Source organism: Mauremys mutica, chromosome 2 (assembly GCF_020497125.1).
Source record: "Mauremys mutica isolate MM-2020 ecotype Southern chromosome 2, ASM2049712v1, whole genome shotgun sequence".
In the NCBI taxonomy this organism is placed as follows: domain Eukaryota; kingdom Metazoa; phylum Chordata; order Testudines; family Geoemydidae; genus Mauremys; species Mauremys mutica.
In genome coordinates, this window is record NC_059073.1 from 170,073,626 (window position 1) to 170,089,971 (window position 16,346).

The 16,346-nt window shown below is 39.9% G+C and overlaps 1 protein-coding gene across 3 annotated transcripts in view; it reads left to right on the forward strand.

Annotated features, from left to right (window-relative positions):
- NFX1 (nuclear transcription factor, X-box binding 1) overlaps nt 1–16,346 on the forward strand; it is a 188,244-nt gene that overhangs the window by 142,397 nt on the left and 29,501 nt on the right. For 2 of the 3 annotated variants that reach the window (XM_045006791.1, XM_045006792.1), the window contains exons 18-20: nt 4,353–4,454; nt 10,551–10,592; nt 11,823–11,921. In XM_045006791.1, the coding sequence (XP_044862726.1) occupies nt 4,353–4,454; nt 10,551–10,592; nt 11,823–11,921 (243 nt within the window). Of the gene's footprint in view, nt 1–4,352; nt 4,455–10,550; nt 10,593–11,822; nt 11,922–16,346 lie in introns of those variants that run through there. The other variant, XR_006577166.1, reaches the window with a different exon arrangement.

The following is a 16,346-nucleotide window of genomic DNA, read 5'->3' on the forward strand; positions in this document are numbered from 1 at the left end:
AGGGAGGGATAACATGATATTTGTGAAATACCTGTACAAGAAGCTGAGTCTTTGTATTGAAAAAGTTTCCTGCTGTAGCAGAAGCTGAAGACTCTCCTTGATCACAACATCAGTAGATCTCCAGGAGGTTTATCTTCACATTCTGAAGTCCTGAGAGAGCAATGCAGTAATAATGGATTTCACTATTTCCATCTGGAATATTAATCCCTTTATATACTACTTGAGTTTTAGAATGGCCAGCATGTGATCTTTTCTCTTTGTTGCACAAAGAATCTTATGCACTTTTCAGAATCTCACTCTCTACAGAACTGGCTTTTTTGTTGTGATGTGTAGGAGATAGACTATTTCATCCTTCATCTTCTGATGTATCAAATGATTTTGGTGCTTTGTTTTAGTTTATTCTTTCCCTAAAGTTAAAATAAACTTTTTCTGAGTTCAGTGAGTGAATTCTATAGAATATCCATTTTCTGATCTTCTCAAGTACCCATTTTCTTGAGGTGGCTGATTATCAAGGGAGGGCCCTAACACACTCATTAGAGAGAGTGGTGGTGGGGAAAATCTCCTCTGATTTGGGAAATGAAAACTCAAAGTATAGAGAAGCTTTGGGAGTTGGATGGTTTTCCAGAGAAACCCAGCCTTGATTTTCCAACTTTCAGAAATGGTTGCATGAGCCTCTTCCTAATGCGTAATTGCTACACTAGCTTCTGGAGGAGCAGCAGCAGCTTCAGAAGGAAAAACCTACTGAAGCAAAGTTGTCTGAAGATTCTGTGACTGGAAGGAGAAAGATTGTGAACAAGGGAAAAATTCCCTCAGTGACTGTTTTATTTATATACTACCCAAAGATTTTACTCATAGAATATGTGGAAGGGTGTCAGCCTGCAAGTCCAGTTTCTGCAGGTGGAGCTGCAGTAGACCCCGGGCAACTACATTCGAATTTTGAACATTCAGTAAATCTTAAGAGTCAGGTGAAGCATAAATCCCAAAAGCAGCATCTAGAGAAATCCAGTTTCAAGTAGGTATTATTTAGATTCTCTTTTTTTTTTTCTGTTTGCTCCCAATTGAGAATCACTCTACAAAATAAGAGGTCACAACCAACACTCCCAGGGGTAAGGCCCCTGTATCCAACTTTTGTCTGATTAATTGTTTTTTATGTGAGTTTGGCAGGATGGTCTGATTGTGTTCCTTTACGAAGGAGGCTGCATATTAGGCTCAACCTTAGGCTGGGTGATTAAGTCCTTTTGGTCCTTTGGGTGCAAGCAGGATTTCTGAATACATCCTCATAAAACCAGACAAGGAAGAAAGAAAGAATTAGAAGAAAGACTTAGACAGCTCTTCTGCAACTTAACAAGTTTTGTTTTTTACAATACACACAAAGTTAAGATTCCCATTTGCACTAAGTTCTGGGAAGTTTAGTTGAGAGCCTGAGGTATCTTTCTCATTTAAACGTTTCTTCCTTTCTTTAGAAGATCTTTCAGGGAAGAACATCTTGTGAGAGATTTTAAGACTTCAAGGAGAGTCCTACAGGCAAGAGGATAGCCTGATGGTATAGATATATTGCGGTACCTTTAAGAACCACCTTCCTTGGCCAGGGGGATTTTAAAGCTTGCCATGCTCTCAGTGATACCTGAGTTACACATATTTTGTCAAATATGATAGTTCTGTTACCTGGGGTTCTTTCAACCCAAAGCTCTTAGTAACTTTTACTCTGTGCAAGGTGGTATCAGGAAGTAAATCAGGGGAGACACGGCCATCCAACTGATAGATGGCTGGCACAAACAGGACAACGCAAGAGTGCTTTCACGTAAAGCTAAACTTTGCTTGGTCTCAAGCACTTACACACGTCCACAACAGGTTAGTAAAACACCCCCAACCCTTGATAATTACCAAAGCTGAGTGTGGCTCTCGAGTGGCACAGCCTCAGGCTTCCAGTGGCCAAATCTTCCATCTGCTGGTGGGGACTGCAAGATGTATCCAGAGGAAGAGTCCAAAAGAGTCCAACTACCTCAGACTTTTTCCCCTTATTTATACATTAGTAATAGAATGACATGTCCCTTAAAGAAAACTTGTCAAGCAAGCAGTTTCAATGGTCAAGCAAGGGGTTCCTTCTGATTATTGATTAACCAGGTGTGGGTTTTTCCAGAATTTGGAGCCTTGAGGCCCTAATAGACATTCCTGGGGACACGTTCTGCTTTTCTAAAATGCATGTATCAGCAACTTCAACACAATTCTTATCAGGAAGGATGTGGGGTTAAGCTGCCCTTTCTGTGGCATTCAAAACCCCCTCCCCTGCTGCCTTGGTCAAGCTGAGGCTGCGGCATGGCCAATTTACAGCCTGCTGACTTGGCTGCTTTTAGCAATAAGCCATATTGGTTTTAGGCACTTTACTGGTTTGCTGACATCTCCCCGTACAGTTCTTTGAACTGACCAAGACTTCATTTCCAAGGTCACCATCATCTTCTTCCTATAATAGAAAGTAGTGTCACTCTGCTTTAATTAAAACATTCTAAGGCAAGGGTAGTCAATAGGCGGACTGTAGGCCAAATTCAGACCACCAGACCCCAAAATCTTTTGAATAGACCCCAAAATCTTTTCATTACTTATCATTATTGGGGGGGGGGGGGGTAATTATTTTCTGTGGAGTCTGGACCTTGACCAAAAAATTTGGACATGGACAAAAAATAATTGACTACATCTGTTCTAAGGTAATGGAAGAGCATAAGTTGGATGTGGAAAGGCTGTCAATGGAGTAAAAGTGTTTGTGTATACATGGCATTCAAAGCTCCTTCCAGTACTGCTTACTCTGTGGAAGGAGCAGCAATTTCATGGGTGAGAAGGTCTGTAAGGGCCATTATATGGTCTTCCATCCACACTTTCTCAAAATAGTATAATCAACATCCTTTCCTCTGCTGATGCATTTAGTAGAAGTCTGTTACGGAACATGGTGCCTCCCAGTGTCTTAATTGTTTACATAGTTGAGTTGTATCCTCCCCTCCCTCCCTAAGGATGATCAACTGCTTTCTGCATGCCTCTGTGAAGACTGACATATGAAGGAAATGAAGAAGGGAAAATTCTCTTACCTGAGTATTTTCTTTCTATGACCCTCCATCTCAGATAGTCTGACAGTGGTGCTCTACTGTGGGGACTGTCTGACGTGAAGAAGGGCAAGAGAGAAAATTCTCAAGTAAGACAGAATTCTTCCTTTTCACATTTATTTCAAAATTGGCATGCCGTATTAACTTCAAATTTTCTTCAGAAATTCACCTTTTATGATTCACTATAAACATGAGAAATTTCTGGAAGAAAATCAGCGTTGTTTTTTTCTTAACAGAAAGTTAGATGTGGGTGGTTAGGGTGATCAAGAGCAGGATTAGAATGTCTTCAAACTTTTACCTATAGAGTTGCTACTGTTTCATTACAGTTTGTATAAAGCTTTTCTTCCTAAAATGTTTCCAAAGTGTGTTATAGACTGTATTTTCAGGGTTCGTTATCCACAATTAAAATACAGTTATATGAGGGTTGAAATGTGACGTTTGTTTTACTTTTTTTTTTTTAACAGGGATATAAAGAATTTTTTTCACAAATGAAACTGTAGGGGTATTAGTTAGGCAGATACTGACATTTGACCAGAAAAGTGGGTTAACTTCCTTACTCTTCTGAAAAGTGCCATGGGGTATTTTAGTGACTCTGGTAAGAGTCTTAGTTTTACATCACATTTTGAAGTTGACACCTCAAGTAGCATGTATTCAATAGCATGCCATCTGCACCATCCCACACCATTTTCTGAACACCTGGGTTTCCTTTGGTATCTTCATTCAGAGCATAAGCCAGGCTTCATCCAACTTAGCTTTAGAATATAATTATGCAATCTTGCGAATTGACACATTACATTTTTACCAAGATGCAACATCAATGTATGTTGTGTAAAATCTACAAAAATGATAATTTTCCTGACATCTTTCATTCCTCAGCTTTTCTGCATGCAGCTTTGCATTCCTTCTTTGCATGTCTCTCTTGGTGTTTTCTCTACAAAGGGTAGTTAGGAGTGGAGTCCTGTTCTTGTGTAGCTTAGAGTCTTGCATGTCAGCCACCACTTTCCGCTCCCACAAATGCCTCTAATTCTTATGCTGCTGTATGTCCCCTACTATCCCATCTGGCCACACAGTTTAAAAAGTCTTCCCTTTTCCACGCTCCATAACCTTAAAGTAGTGGTATGGAATATAATGGCAAGCTCCTTGAACTTATTTATTTCTCTGGTGTCTCACGTGGACTACTAGTCTGTAGTTCCATGCTGTTTGCCAAGTGATCTTTTTGCATATGAATTAAGTAAAATCTAATGGGTTTTTTTCTTCCAGAATAGCTGCTATATCCATAGCCACTAAACTAACAGACCTGCAACTTGGAGACTCAGTGGAAATCAGTAGGCTGATTACCAAAAAAGAAATGAAGCAAACAAGGTAATCATGAAGAATCAAGCATGGGAGAGGTTCTAGCAACTACAAATGTTGAACTGAAATGTGTATGTTGCTGAAAAAATGTGTGGCATTGTGGGTAAAGTCCAAAATAAAATCAGGAAAACTTTTAACAGCCTATCTGTATTTAACAATACTGATATTTTAGGATTCTCATTCAGTTTCCATAAGAATCTTTAAATCTTTGTTTGTGGGGTGGTTTTTTATTATTATTATTATTATATAGAATGATTTTCCTACTGTATTGAATGCAGGCATGCTGCTGTCCTAATTGTATTTCAGATATGGGACAAGGATGTGTGCTTCTGCAGCCATGGCTTCAGAGAGCTCCTGAAAATTCCATATTTAACATTTCCTGTGGGTTTTTTTTTTAAACGCAGTCAGATAACTTTGTGGTCATCTCAAAATTGGGTTTGTCACTAACAGTCATTAAAAAACAAGCCTGAGGGGGGGGGCATTTTTTTGCAGCTCAGGGCTACTAGAGGTCAGGCAATTTACACCCCTCACGTGCCCCCTCACCACAGCTTATTTTATTCTCACATATCTGGCCAGCATGCATAAATTGTTTCTCAGCTGTGGTGCCTGCTGAGCGGCAAGGAGGCAGCCTGTCTGCTGTTTCTGTGCACAGTGAGCAGATTTTTACTGCAGCTTTGTCTGGATTTTGACAGTCTCACTTCTGAGGCTCTCCTCTTTTGAGGAAGTCAGAGAGATAGTAAAGGCTCCTTGTTATGATTCCAGGAAGGCTGGAACTGTAAATATCTTGGAAACACAAGGGGCCCCAGTGCCATAGAGCAAGTTGCTATTGCTGGCACCAAGACGCAAGCTGGTGCTCACATTGTTGCCTCTGGTTTTGCAATGGAAGGCCTTCCCCAGTATGGAAGTGTACTTTGGTGCATTTATTGAACTCTCTCGTGTTACAAGGTTTGCCTCAATCTCTTACCACAGCATAGGTTCTCAGATCAGTTCCATACCTGGAACCACCAGTCTTGATTAGTGATGATCCAAATGAGTCCTTCATTTCACAGGAGGAAATTTCAGTTCACTCAAGTCAAAGGCTTTCTATCCCTCCAAAACCAAAGCCTATAGTTTCATTAGTTCTGAAAATTCACACACAACACCGAATGTGCAGGTTCTATACACCCCTGACTCCTATTCCAAAACATCTCAACTTTTGAACAAAAAAACCACTTGGTTCCTCCCTCTGATTCCAGGTATTTGATGTGATTTTCATCTCCTTACCCTTACTCACTTTAAGAGCTTTTCCCCCTGGCTTACCCTTATGGAGTTGGGCCTCTATGGGGTGCCTTGCCAGCATGGACCCTCCTTCAGAGGAACCCCCAGACTAACTACCCTGTTATGGAGCTTCAACCAATGCCACTTCTGTGAACACAAAATTTCTGAACCACAATCACTGAAAGAACCCTAGAGCAATTATGCCCCCAGCACCTGCAGTTCATAAATAAACCATAGTAGGTTCAGCTCCTGTGGTATCAAGAATAACATCAATCATGGTTTCATCAGCACCTCAGGTAGAGGACACAGAATCTTCCTGTTTGGATAACAAGCTGGGGCAGTGCCTGTAGGCCAGAATTCTTAGACTTCCTTCTCTTCTCTCAAGGACATCATGATAGAGTACTCCAGTTTCTCCCTTAGAAGATTTCAAATAGTTTCAAGATATTCTGACTCTAATAGCAGAAGCATAAGGTATCGAGTAATCTACAGTCCAAGAAAAACTCCTCATCAGGACCACATTCTCTCATGTTTTATCCTAAACTTTTTCATCTTCAAGAGATCAGATTGCACTATTTGAATGTTTAAAGAGCAATCAAATTGTACCTGGACAGGACTAAATCTTTTAGAAAATCAGATGTTTTATTTGTCTTCTGTCCTGGAAAGAACACACTCAAAGTACTGGGACAACCCTCTCCAGATTAGTCTGTTTATACAAAAGGTAGAAAGTGTTTAGTCTAAGAATATTTTACAAGATCTCTCTGCTTTTTTGGACACAAACCAGCTGGTAATCTCTACATACAAATCAATACAAAGTATATTTAATGGCTTCTTCAGATGCTGCACTTGGTCACAGCGTCCTCCAGTCTGCTATTCTCCCTTGAAATCTCATTTTCTTCTTTCTTTTCCCTCCCCAACTTTTTTTTTTCCCCTTTCCTTGGAGGGACTGCTTGCTAATTCTCATCTGTCTCCAAAATAGATTTTTTTCTGTATGTGAGAACAAACAACTTGATCTTACTGCAGATGTGTCCTCTCAGAACTGAAGAAACCTCTGGTTTGGGTTATTCCGACATTTGCATATAGTTAACTTTTGTCTATTTTATTGGGGCAGTGATTCTCAACCCATAATCTGCAGACCATTGATGGTCTACGAATGAGCTTTGGGGAGTGCCCTAATTGACTTTTTGGAAATTAACCATAGAAATCTTTGAAGCATAATGGCTTTTATTGAAAAAAACCTAGAAGTTAACCATCTCTTTCTTCTTTTATGTGGAAGAAAGGAAACGTTAGATATTGTAACAAGTCTTTTGCATGATAGGCCACTGAGCCTCTTTCTCCTGCTGAGAGGATTGAGGGAGTCTGCTTATTATAGAGACAGTGCCTTCTTTGGGCCAGACGCTGCTCCTGAGGAAGCTTGCAGCACTGCTGCTTGTCTGTTAGAGAGCCATTGCCTGCTTTGGTTCACTGCTATTTTCTCCTGTTGCTGTTATCAGCATTGTTGGATACTGTAATCAGAAGACAGGTTTCAGAGTAGCAGCCATGTTAGTCTGTATCCGCAAAAAGAACAGGAGTACTTGTGGCACCTGTGACAAAGTTCCTCCTCTACCTTGGTGGGTCCTGCGCTTATTGGCAGATTTGCTCACCTCAGTGATCTTCCCCACAGTCTGGATCAACTCCTCCTGTGTCTAATCAGGAGTTGGGAGGTTTGGGGGGAACCCGGGCCCGCCCTCTACTCCAGGTTCCAGCCTAGGGCCCTGTGGATTGCAGCTGTCTATAGTGCCTCTTGTAACAGCTGCATGACAGCTACAACTCCCTGGGCTACTTCCCCATGGCCTCCTCCAAACACCTTTTTTATCCTCACCACAGGACCTTCCTCCTGGTGTCTGATAATGCTTGTACTCCTTAGTCCTCCAGCAGCACACCCTCTCACTCTCAGCTCCTTGTGCCTCTTGCTCCCAGCTCCTCACATGCACTTCCTCTCCTCTGGCTCCTCCCTGCTTGCCTGGAGTGAGCTCCTTTTTAAACCCCGGTGCCCTGATTAGCCTGCCTTGATAGGCTGCAGGTGATCTAATCAGCCTGTCTGCCTTAATTGGTTCTAGCAGGTTCCTGATTACTCTAGTGCAGCCCCTGCTCTGGTCACTCAGGGAACAGAAAACTACTCATCCAGTGACCAGTATATTTGCCCTCTACCAGACTCCTGTACCCCACTGGTCTGGGTCTGTCACACACCTTAGAGACTAACAAATTTATTTGAGCATATTTTGATATATGCCATCATGTGCCAGCAATGCCCCTCTGCCATGTACATTGACCAAACCGAACTGTCTCTAGGTAAAAGAATAAATGGACACAAATCAGACGTTAAGAATTATAACATTCAAAAACCAGTTGGAGAACACTTCAGTCTCCCTGGCCACTCGATTACAGACCTAAAAGTCGCAATATTACAACAACAAAACTTCAAAAACAGACTCCAATGAGAGACTGCTGAATTGGAATTAATTTGCAAATTGGATGCCACTAAATTAGGCTTGAATAAAGACTGGGTGTGGATGGGCCATTACACAAAGTAAAACTATTTCCCCATGCTTATTTCTCCCTCACCCCAGTTCCTCACATCATCTTGTCAATTGCTGGAAATGAGCCATTTTCATTACCACTACAAACAGTTCTTTTTCTCTCCTGCTGATAATAGCTCACCTTAACTGATCACTCTCCTTATAGTATGTATGGTAACACCCATTGTTTCATGTTCTCTCTCTGTGTGTGTGTGTGTGTGTGTGTGTGTGTGTATATATATATATATATATATATATATATATATATATATATATATATATATATGTATATATCTTCCTACTGTATTTTCCACTGCATGCATCCAATGAAGTGGGCTGTAGCCCACAAAAGCTTATGCTCAAATAAATGTGATAGTCTCTGAGGTGCCACAAGAACTCCTGATCTTTTTTTGTAATCAAAAGAGTAATTATCGGGAAGCTGCTGCTAAAGTTGGTATCTCTCAGATACTGCCAAGTAAACTGTTTGTGAAAAGGCAATGTATTGAAATGTGGAACTGCAAATGTGTATGTGAATCAAAAACAAAATGGATAGAAAGAGTGAGGATGTCAAAGAAAGGTGCCTTCCATTGGGTTGTGCAAGTAAGACATGATGTGACGTTGTTGGTACCTTGAAGAACTCTGGAACTACATGGCTGCACAAGTAATAATCGTCAATTAAATAATCAATTATCTCTTTCAACAAATTGATCACACTGAGCAGTGACCACTATTGTAAACTCCAATATATCAGGGTTGGTTTGGTTGGGAGTGATAAATAATGAAGAGGAAAGGTCACTGATTCAGAGCAATCTGGATTTGTTTGATAAACTTGAGTACAAGCAAACAATATGGATTTTCATATAAAGAGTGTGTGTATATATATATCTAGCAATGAAGAGTGTATGGCATACTTACAGGATGAGGAACTCTATCCTGGGAAGCAGTGACTCTTGAAAAAGATTTGGAGGTTATGGTGGATAATCAGCTGAATGTGAGCTACCAGTGTGATGCTGTGGCCAAAAAAATTAATGCAATCCTGGGATGAATAAACTGGGGAATCTTGAGTAGGAGTAGAGAGGTTATTTTACCTCTATATTTGACATTGGTGTGATCGCTGCTGGAGTACTGTGTCCAGTTCTGATGTCTACAGTTCAAGAACGATGATAAATTGAAGAGGGTTCAGAGACAAGCTAAGACATCTGCAACCAGAATTCATCTTCCTCTTCTTGCTTCATCAGTCACAGATCTTCTGTAAACCTTCAATCTGACCTGTGAGGAAGAAGCCATTGATAGTGTGGTCTGGATCCATCAGTTTCAGAGGATGGATCATCAAAACTAAGTACCAGGCCTAAACCTTCGGAGGTAATGATACAGGGATAGAATAGCTAATTTCCTTATCCATAGTACCAACCCAAATACTAGATTAAGGGCAACAACCATTTAAACCAGTAACCACCTGCCAGAGGCCATTGGTGACTATCAAATCATGAGCTGATTCATGAAGCTCATTTTCTTTGTGAATGTTGAAGCCACAAAACCTTGACAACTTCAGCAGAGCACTGAGAAACTTTGTCACCTCACATCTGGACTGTGCAGCTCAGCAAGGCCATCTGTTCACCAATGTTAGTCCTGTTCTCACTTTGTCTGCTCTTACATATGAGATTGACCAGTTTAGTTTTGCAGATAGACACATACTGTTCTTTAGTCTGATCTCCTATATGTCATAGGCCATAGAATTTCACAGTTACCCCTGAACTGAATCCAAAGTAATCTTTAGGTTGAATGTAGATAGCACAAACTGAGATGCAGAATAGCTGCGCTCTATTCCTAGCTTGGTCACAGACTTCCTATGTGATATTGGATAGGACTCTGTCGTAGGCTTTGCAGAAGCATGTCCTTAATAAATACACACAAGGGGGCTGAATGAAGATTCCATAGTCAACTTTAATTCTAGCATTTCTTAGATTTTGAGCCCGCTAACTTTGCAACCTTAATCTTCTTTTAGCACAGAGAACGAGAGAGAGTGTGTGTTTAAATGTAAAAGTTTGTTTAGATTAGAAGCCAGGAGCTAATTGTTTAGGACCTGATTCAATACACATTGAAGTCAAGGAAAACTTTTCCATTGCTCTCAGTGGAGATTGACTCAGACCCTTTAACAATTTGTAATTGTGTGAATGTAAACAAATAATCTTGCCATAAAAACATGATTGATTGTATTGGGTCATTATATTTGAAAGTTTGCGTAAAAGCATGCAGAGGTGTTTTAGTGTTATTTTTTTCTTTGATAATCCAGGTTGCAGTGTAATGAAGAGTGTTTCGCCTTTGAAAGGAACAGGTGGGTTGGTATACTTTTTCACAAAAGTATTAACTTGATGTATCTAAGCTGTATGGAAAAGATCATTTTTCCATGTGAAGGAGAGAACTGATAAAATGTCAAGATCATCTCCTTAGCATTCTGTACTAGGTGATCAATAAACTATTAATTTTAGAAACATGTTCAAAATCTTATGCCTTTCCCATCAAAAGTCTCCTCAGATTATTTCTAATGTACTGAAATAGCTCCAAATACAGTAACTCCTCACTTAAAGTCGTCCCGGTTAACATTGCTGATCAATTAGGGAACATGCTCAGTTGAAGTTGTGTAATGCTCCCTTCTAATGTTATTTGGCAGCCACCTGCTTTGTCTACTGCTTGCAGGAAGAGCAGCCCGTTGCAGCTAGCTGGTGGGGGCTTGGAACCAAGGTGGACGGGCAGCCCTCTATCAGCTCCCCGCTCTTCTAAGTTCCCTGTGCAGCAGCTGCCTGCAGTTCAGCTGTGTCCCTCCCCCCACTGCCATGTGCTGCTCCTGCCCTCTGCCTTGGAGCTGCCCCCAGAGACTCCTGCTTGCTCTGCCACAGGGAGGGAAGGAAGAGGGGGGCTAATGTCAGGGTGTCCTCCTCCCCCCTGTTCCTGCACCCCGCTTATCCCATCTTCCATAGAGCAGGACTCAGGACAGAGGGAGCTTGCAGCAGCTGCAGTCTCAACAAGCTGATCTAATTAACAAGGCAGTGTACTTAAGGGAAATACACATATCTCTCTCCATTCCTGCTGCCTTGCAGACTGAGAGTGTTAACCCTTGAGGGCTCAGCCAATTGCTAGTTCATCATTTAGCAGTAAGGGAAATATCCCACCCTCTGACTCTTCCACCTCAACCAAGCTTCACAATCATCATAACTGTGTACCAGTATTAAATTGTTTGTTTAAAACTTATACTGTGTGTGTGTAGATATATAGATATAGATATATAAAATAAAGTCTTTTGTCTGGTGAAAAAAAATTCCCTGGAACCTAACCCCCTCATTTACATTAATTCTTATGGGGAAATTGAATTCGCTTAACGTTGTTTCGCTGAAAGTCGCATTTTTCAGGAACATAACTACAACGTTAAGTGAGGAGTTACTGTATATCAGCTAGGGAGTTTTCTGCAAAAAGCTGTTTATCTGTAGCACTGGTCCCTCTCTGTAGTGGATCAGTTTGTCATTGAAAAGCCATCTTTAAATTAAAAATTTTGTTTTCTAAATTGCAGACGCTTTGCTGAAGCTCTCCATATCCGTGATAACTCTGACCCTTTTAATATCCGTTCTTCAGGATCAAAGTACAGTGATAATTTAAAAGAAGATGCAAGGTATATGTTGGAATACATGGTTATAACATTGTTACTTTTGCACCCCATAGCTGTCACTGTGTCTTAAGGTTTTATTAAATAGTCTGACATGACTATGTATATTTATTAAGTTAACCCTTGTGATTTGTTATGGGATGGCCCTTGTCATACCACAGTTAACATGGGAGCTTTGCTCAAACTTAAGAGACAATGCTTGAAAGTGCTTTAAAATCCATGATTCAGATATACAAACAGGCACCTAGTAGAATTGACAAAAGCACATGAATAAGTTAGCTTGCCTCCATTTGAGGTCACTGCTATGGGGTGGGGAGCTGACAGTGGACATGCTCCATACCTTCCACAAGTGCCCTTGCTGTGACTGGGGCAGGGAACTTAGACTGGGCATCCCTCACTACCTGCCACAGCCACAGTGCTGAGAGTGGGGGAGGAGTGAGGTCAATCATTGAAATCATAGAAGCAGAGAAGATTAGGGTTGGAAGGGACCTCAGGAGGTCATCTAGTCCAACCCCCTGCTCAAAGCAGGACCAACCTCAACTAAATCAAGATAAATGGGGCAGTTCTCACCTCTCAGAGCTATTGTTTCAAGCTGAATTAATCCAGATGGACTGTTCTGATTCATCTGAGATGAATGTGCTGCTTCCCTCCAAAAAGAGCCCCAGATTCTAGATCCAGATTTGAGTAGGAACTGTGGAGCTCCAGTTCCCATTCTTCCCTCTAGTTCACTCCTCATAGAATCATAGATTATTAGGGTTGGAAGGGACCTCAAGAGATCATCTAGTCCAACCCCCTGCTCAAAGCAGGACCAATCCCCAAATGGCCCCCTCAAGGATTGAACTCACACCCCTGGATTTAGCAGGCCAATGCTCAAACCACTGTGCTATCCCTCCCCCCCTCATAGCCTCTCTACTGTTCCATTCCTAGTAGGAGCATGGAGGGGCCAGGAAGAGGGCAGAGCTAATAGCTGAGTGGAGCAGAGGTGTTCCCAGGGAGCCCCATTCTGTGCCACCCTTCCTTTCCCTGCAGCTGCCCCTTGATTGTGTCCCTCACTATCACTATTTTTTTTTTTAATGGGGAAATCACTTGCAAAAAACTTTGTGAATGCAGTGCCTTGTACCCCTCCAGCATGTAAAGGGTTGCTAAACTTCTGAAAACCAGGAATTAGAGTTAAGGTAATGTCTCCCACACTACACCCACACACAACTTTAACGTTGCCCTATTTCAATGACTATGTGGATTCAAGTGATATTATACAAAAAAACATTTTTAAAAGATTTTTTAAAATTTTAATTTACTTTTTAAAAAATCAAACATTTACATTAGTAGTTCTTTTTACCCATTTTATAGTCTTAAATTGTTTTATACTTGTTTCTTTAGTTTTCTAATTGTTCATAGAATTTCAGATTTTACATAAGAATTTTTTCTGCTAAAACTTTCATAGTTAAAATGCTTATCTGTGCTAAAAAAGACACGTCCATGGCCTCATTAATACCCTTATTGTGAGAACAATACAAAAGAGGCACAAAACTGATAAGCAATAGCACCTGCCATATTTCCAATCAATATCCCTTCCAATATATTGAACTTTCACAAGTCAAGAATGCTTCAACTAGGCTACAGCCATTCATCAGGGTTTGCACCTTCAAATCATTTGGACTTGCGTTCATAAATCACATAAATGCTTTTGAAAATCTCTCTTAGATACCTCAAATATGGGATTAGGAGCCTAAATGTAGGCCCCTCTTTTAGAAAATTTTGGACTGTTTGTATAGAAAACTTACACATTAACAAAGTGTGAAAATCTGTTTAGCTTTTCATTGTTAACACTGATGAATTAATGAAGTTTTTCAGCAGTTAATTAACCTAAGCATGCAGAAAAAAATGGAAGTTTACAAAACCAGCTTTGTTTCTTAATCTCCATTTGAAATAATAAATTGCAATTAAAACATCCTCATCTTACTTACAAAACTGTTTTTCAAGACAATTCCCTCTACCATACAGACAGAAGATAGGAGAAGGGAAAAGAGACTAAATTGTCTTTTTGGTTCAGAGGCAGGTGAATATGATTGTTGAGCGTTCCCAGATGGAGTTGTGGACCTCTCTTTGTATAGGCAAGATCTCTTGATCTATCTGAGGTCAGTTTGGAAAAGCTGGATTGGGTGTCCAGGACCATTGTTGGACAAGGTATACCCTCACATGGCAGGTGCCAGTGTCTGATCAGACAAAATCTAGGAGTGGCTATGGTATATTCGTAAAATCTCAAAAACAGCATTCCCTGTAACTTTGAGCAGTTTTGACACAATCTGAAATATAGCAAATGTTCAGTTCTTAAACAAAATTCAGACAAGTTTCTAACATTCATCAAGTTCCCCCTAACATAATACTGTTTAAATGATTTTCAGTCTTGTCCCATAGTTCCAAGACAATAGCCAATAACACGTAGACCTTTAAATATGTTGGTCTTGGAAGTAGGCCAAGTCAGTTGGTCCAATTGTTGTGACTTTTTCCACTTTTTTTTAATAAAAGATAAAATATCTCTTTCAGAAGCAAAGATGCACATTCTTGTTGAGATCCTGATTTATTGAATTTAACCTCTGATTTAAATGGTGATTTTTTTGGTCGACATTAAATATAAATGATGTACATGTGAATAAAATGTATAATCTTGCTCCTCTGGGTGCAATTCTCTTCAGCAGCCTAACTATTAAGTTATTAGGATAGATAGGTTAGTGCTGCCCTTGTTTCCTTGCCTATTTTGTCTTTAATTTTGTGAATTACCTCGCATGCCCACAATGTGGCCTTTCCGAAAATTAGTTCTTGAAGTAATATAATGTGTGTGGGTTTTTTAGTTCCAAGAGTGCTTTTTTTCCTTATTACATTAGTTCAATCCTTTAACATTCAAAGATATAAAAAACTGGTAGTAATTTGACATATCCAAAATGTAAATATGGAGGGGGGGGGTTACATACACATCATATACACCTTAGGTCTGATCTTGAATAGATTATCACTAAAATCATCAGACCAGCTAACCTTTTTCCCTGACCTGTTGAGATCAATGGAAGTCTTTCCATTCATTTGAGTGAGCTTTGGATCAAGCGTTTAATGCCCAAGGATCCTCTATGAATAGGTTATCTGATTGTATAAACCCTTTATGGCAAATGTCCTATTATTGAGTGTATTGTTTTCATAACTGTATATATGCATATGATACAAACATCTGCTTGTAAATTTTCATTAAAAAAAAATCAATCCCCCACTGCCTCCCTAATTCCCTCCTGTCTCCTATAATCTCCTTCTGTATTCATTCCATTTGTATTCTCAGTTTTAAACCCCCAAACCAAATACAAAATAACTGATTTGCTTTATTGAATCTCCCCTTGAATACTAGGTATACCTTTTGCAGATCAAAAAGTACTTACTCTGCCAACTGGACCCCTCATATCAATTCCTTTTCATGAGATTAGCATGGGACTTGCATTGTTTTCTATTATGCTTTTAAGGAACTATAGCTTGTCATATCAAGAATCCAAGTTTGGCCTATCAGTGGTATTTTAGTGTCCCAAACCCCTTTTTATGTTATGAATATTCCCATTCTCTAGCCTTTTATGTACATAATTTTGGGTGGAGAGAACATTTTTGTAGTTTCGTGTCTGACTATTACTTGCTATTTGATGTTACACTGTTTGAGATTTGTAAGCACCATTGCTGGTCTTCCTACTTAAAATAATAATTCCACAGACACCCTGGAGTTTCCTTGGAAAAAAGAAAATGACTTATTGTAATTTTTGTTCTTAGAAGATATATTGGTTACAATAGCTCAAGCCTGCAAGATGCCCTTGACTCCCACTGAGAGGGCACTTGAGACTTCACAGGATACAGTTCTAGGATTCCCATCCACTCAGTTCTAGGATTCCCATCCACTCATTCACCTTTCCCTCAGATTTGGGGATGTAATTTGTCTGTCTTCTTTTGCATAACAAAGGGATGACTGAGGCAGATAACCCCTGTTATGCCTCATTAGTATGCAAGTACACATCAGCTGCTATTAAAGTAGTTTAATAGCTTGAATTTTGAGCTCTGAAACATTCCACACTCAATCACATACGTAAGGCATGACCCAAGGAGTGGAGGTCTAATATAACTTTAAAATTCATATATTGTATTTCACTTAAGTAACATTATTTGAACCATACCATTTTAGATTTTTTTTTCAAGAAGGGAAAGAATATAATTTAATATTTTGGTAAATGTGATGGATAGTCAATGTGTGTGTATACAGATTTTAAAATAATATTCAAACAATTAAGATTTCAAAGTAAAAAACTGAAAAAATAAGTGCCAAATTAGGGATGGTTGTGAGAACTTAATTTTGACCACTTGTGCATATGCCTCATCACTGCTGTACTGCCCAAAGGTTGTCCTTTT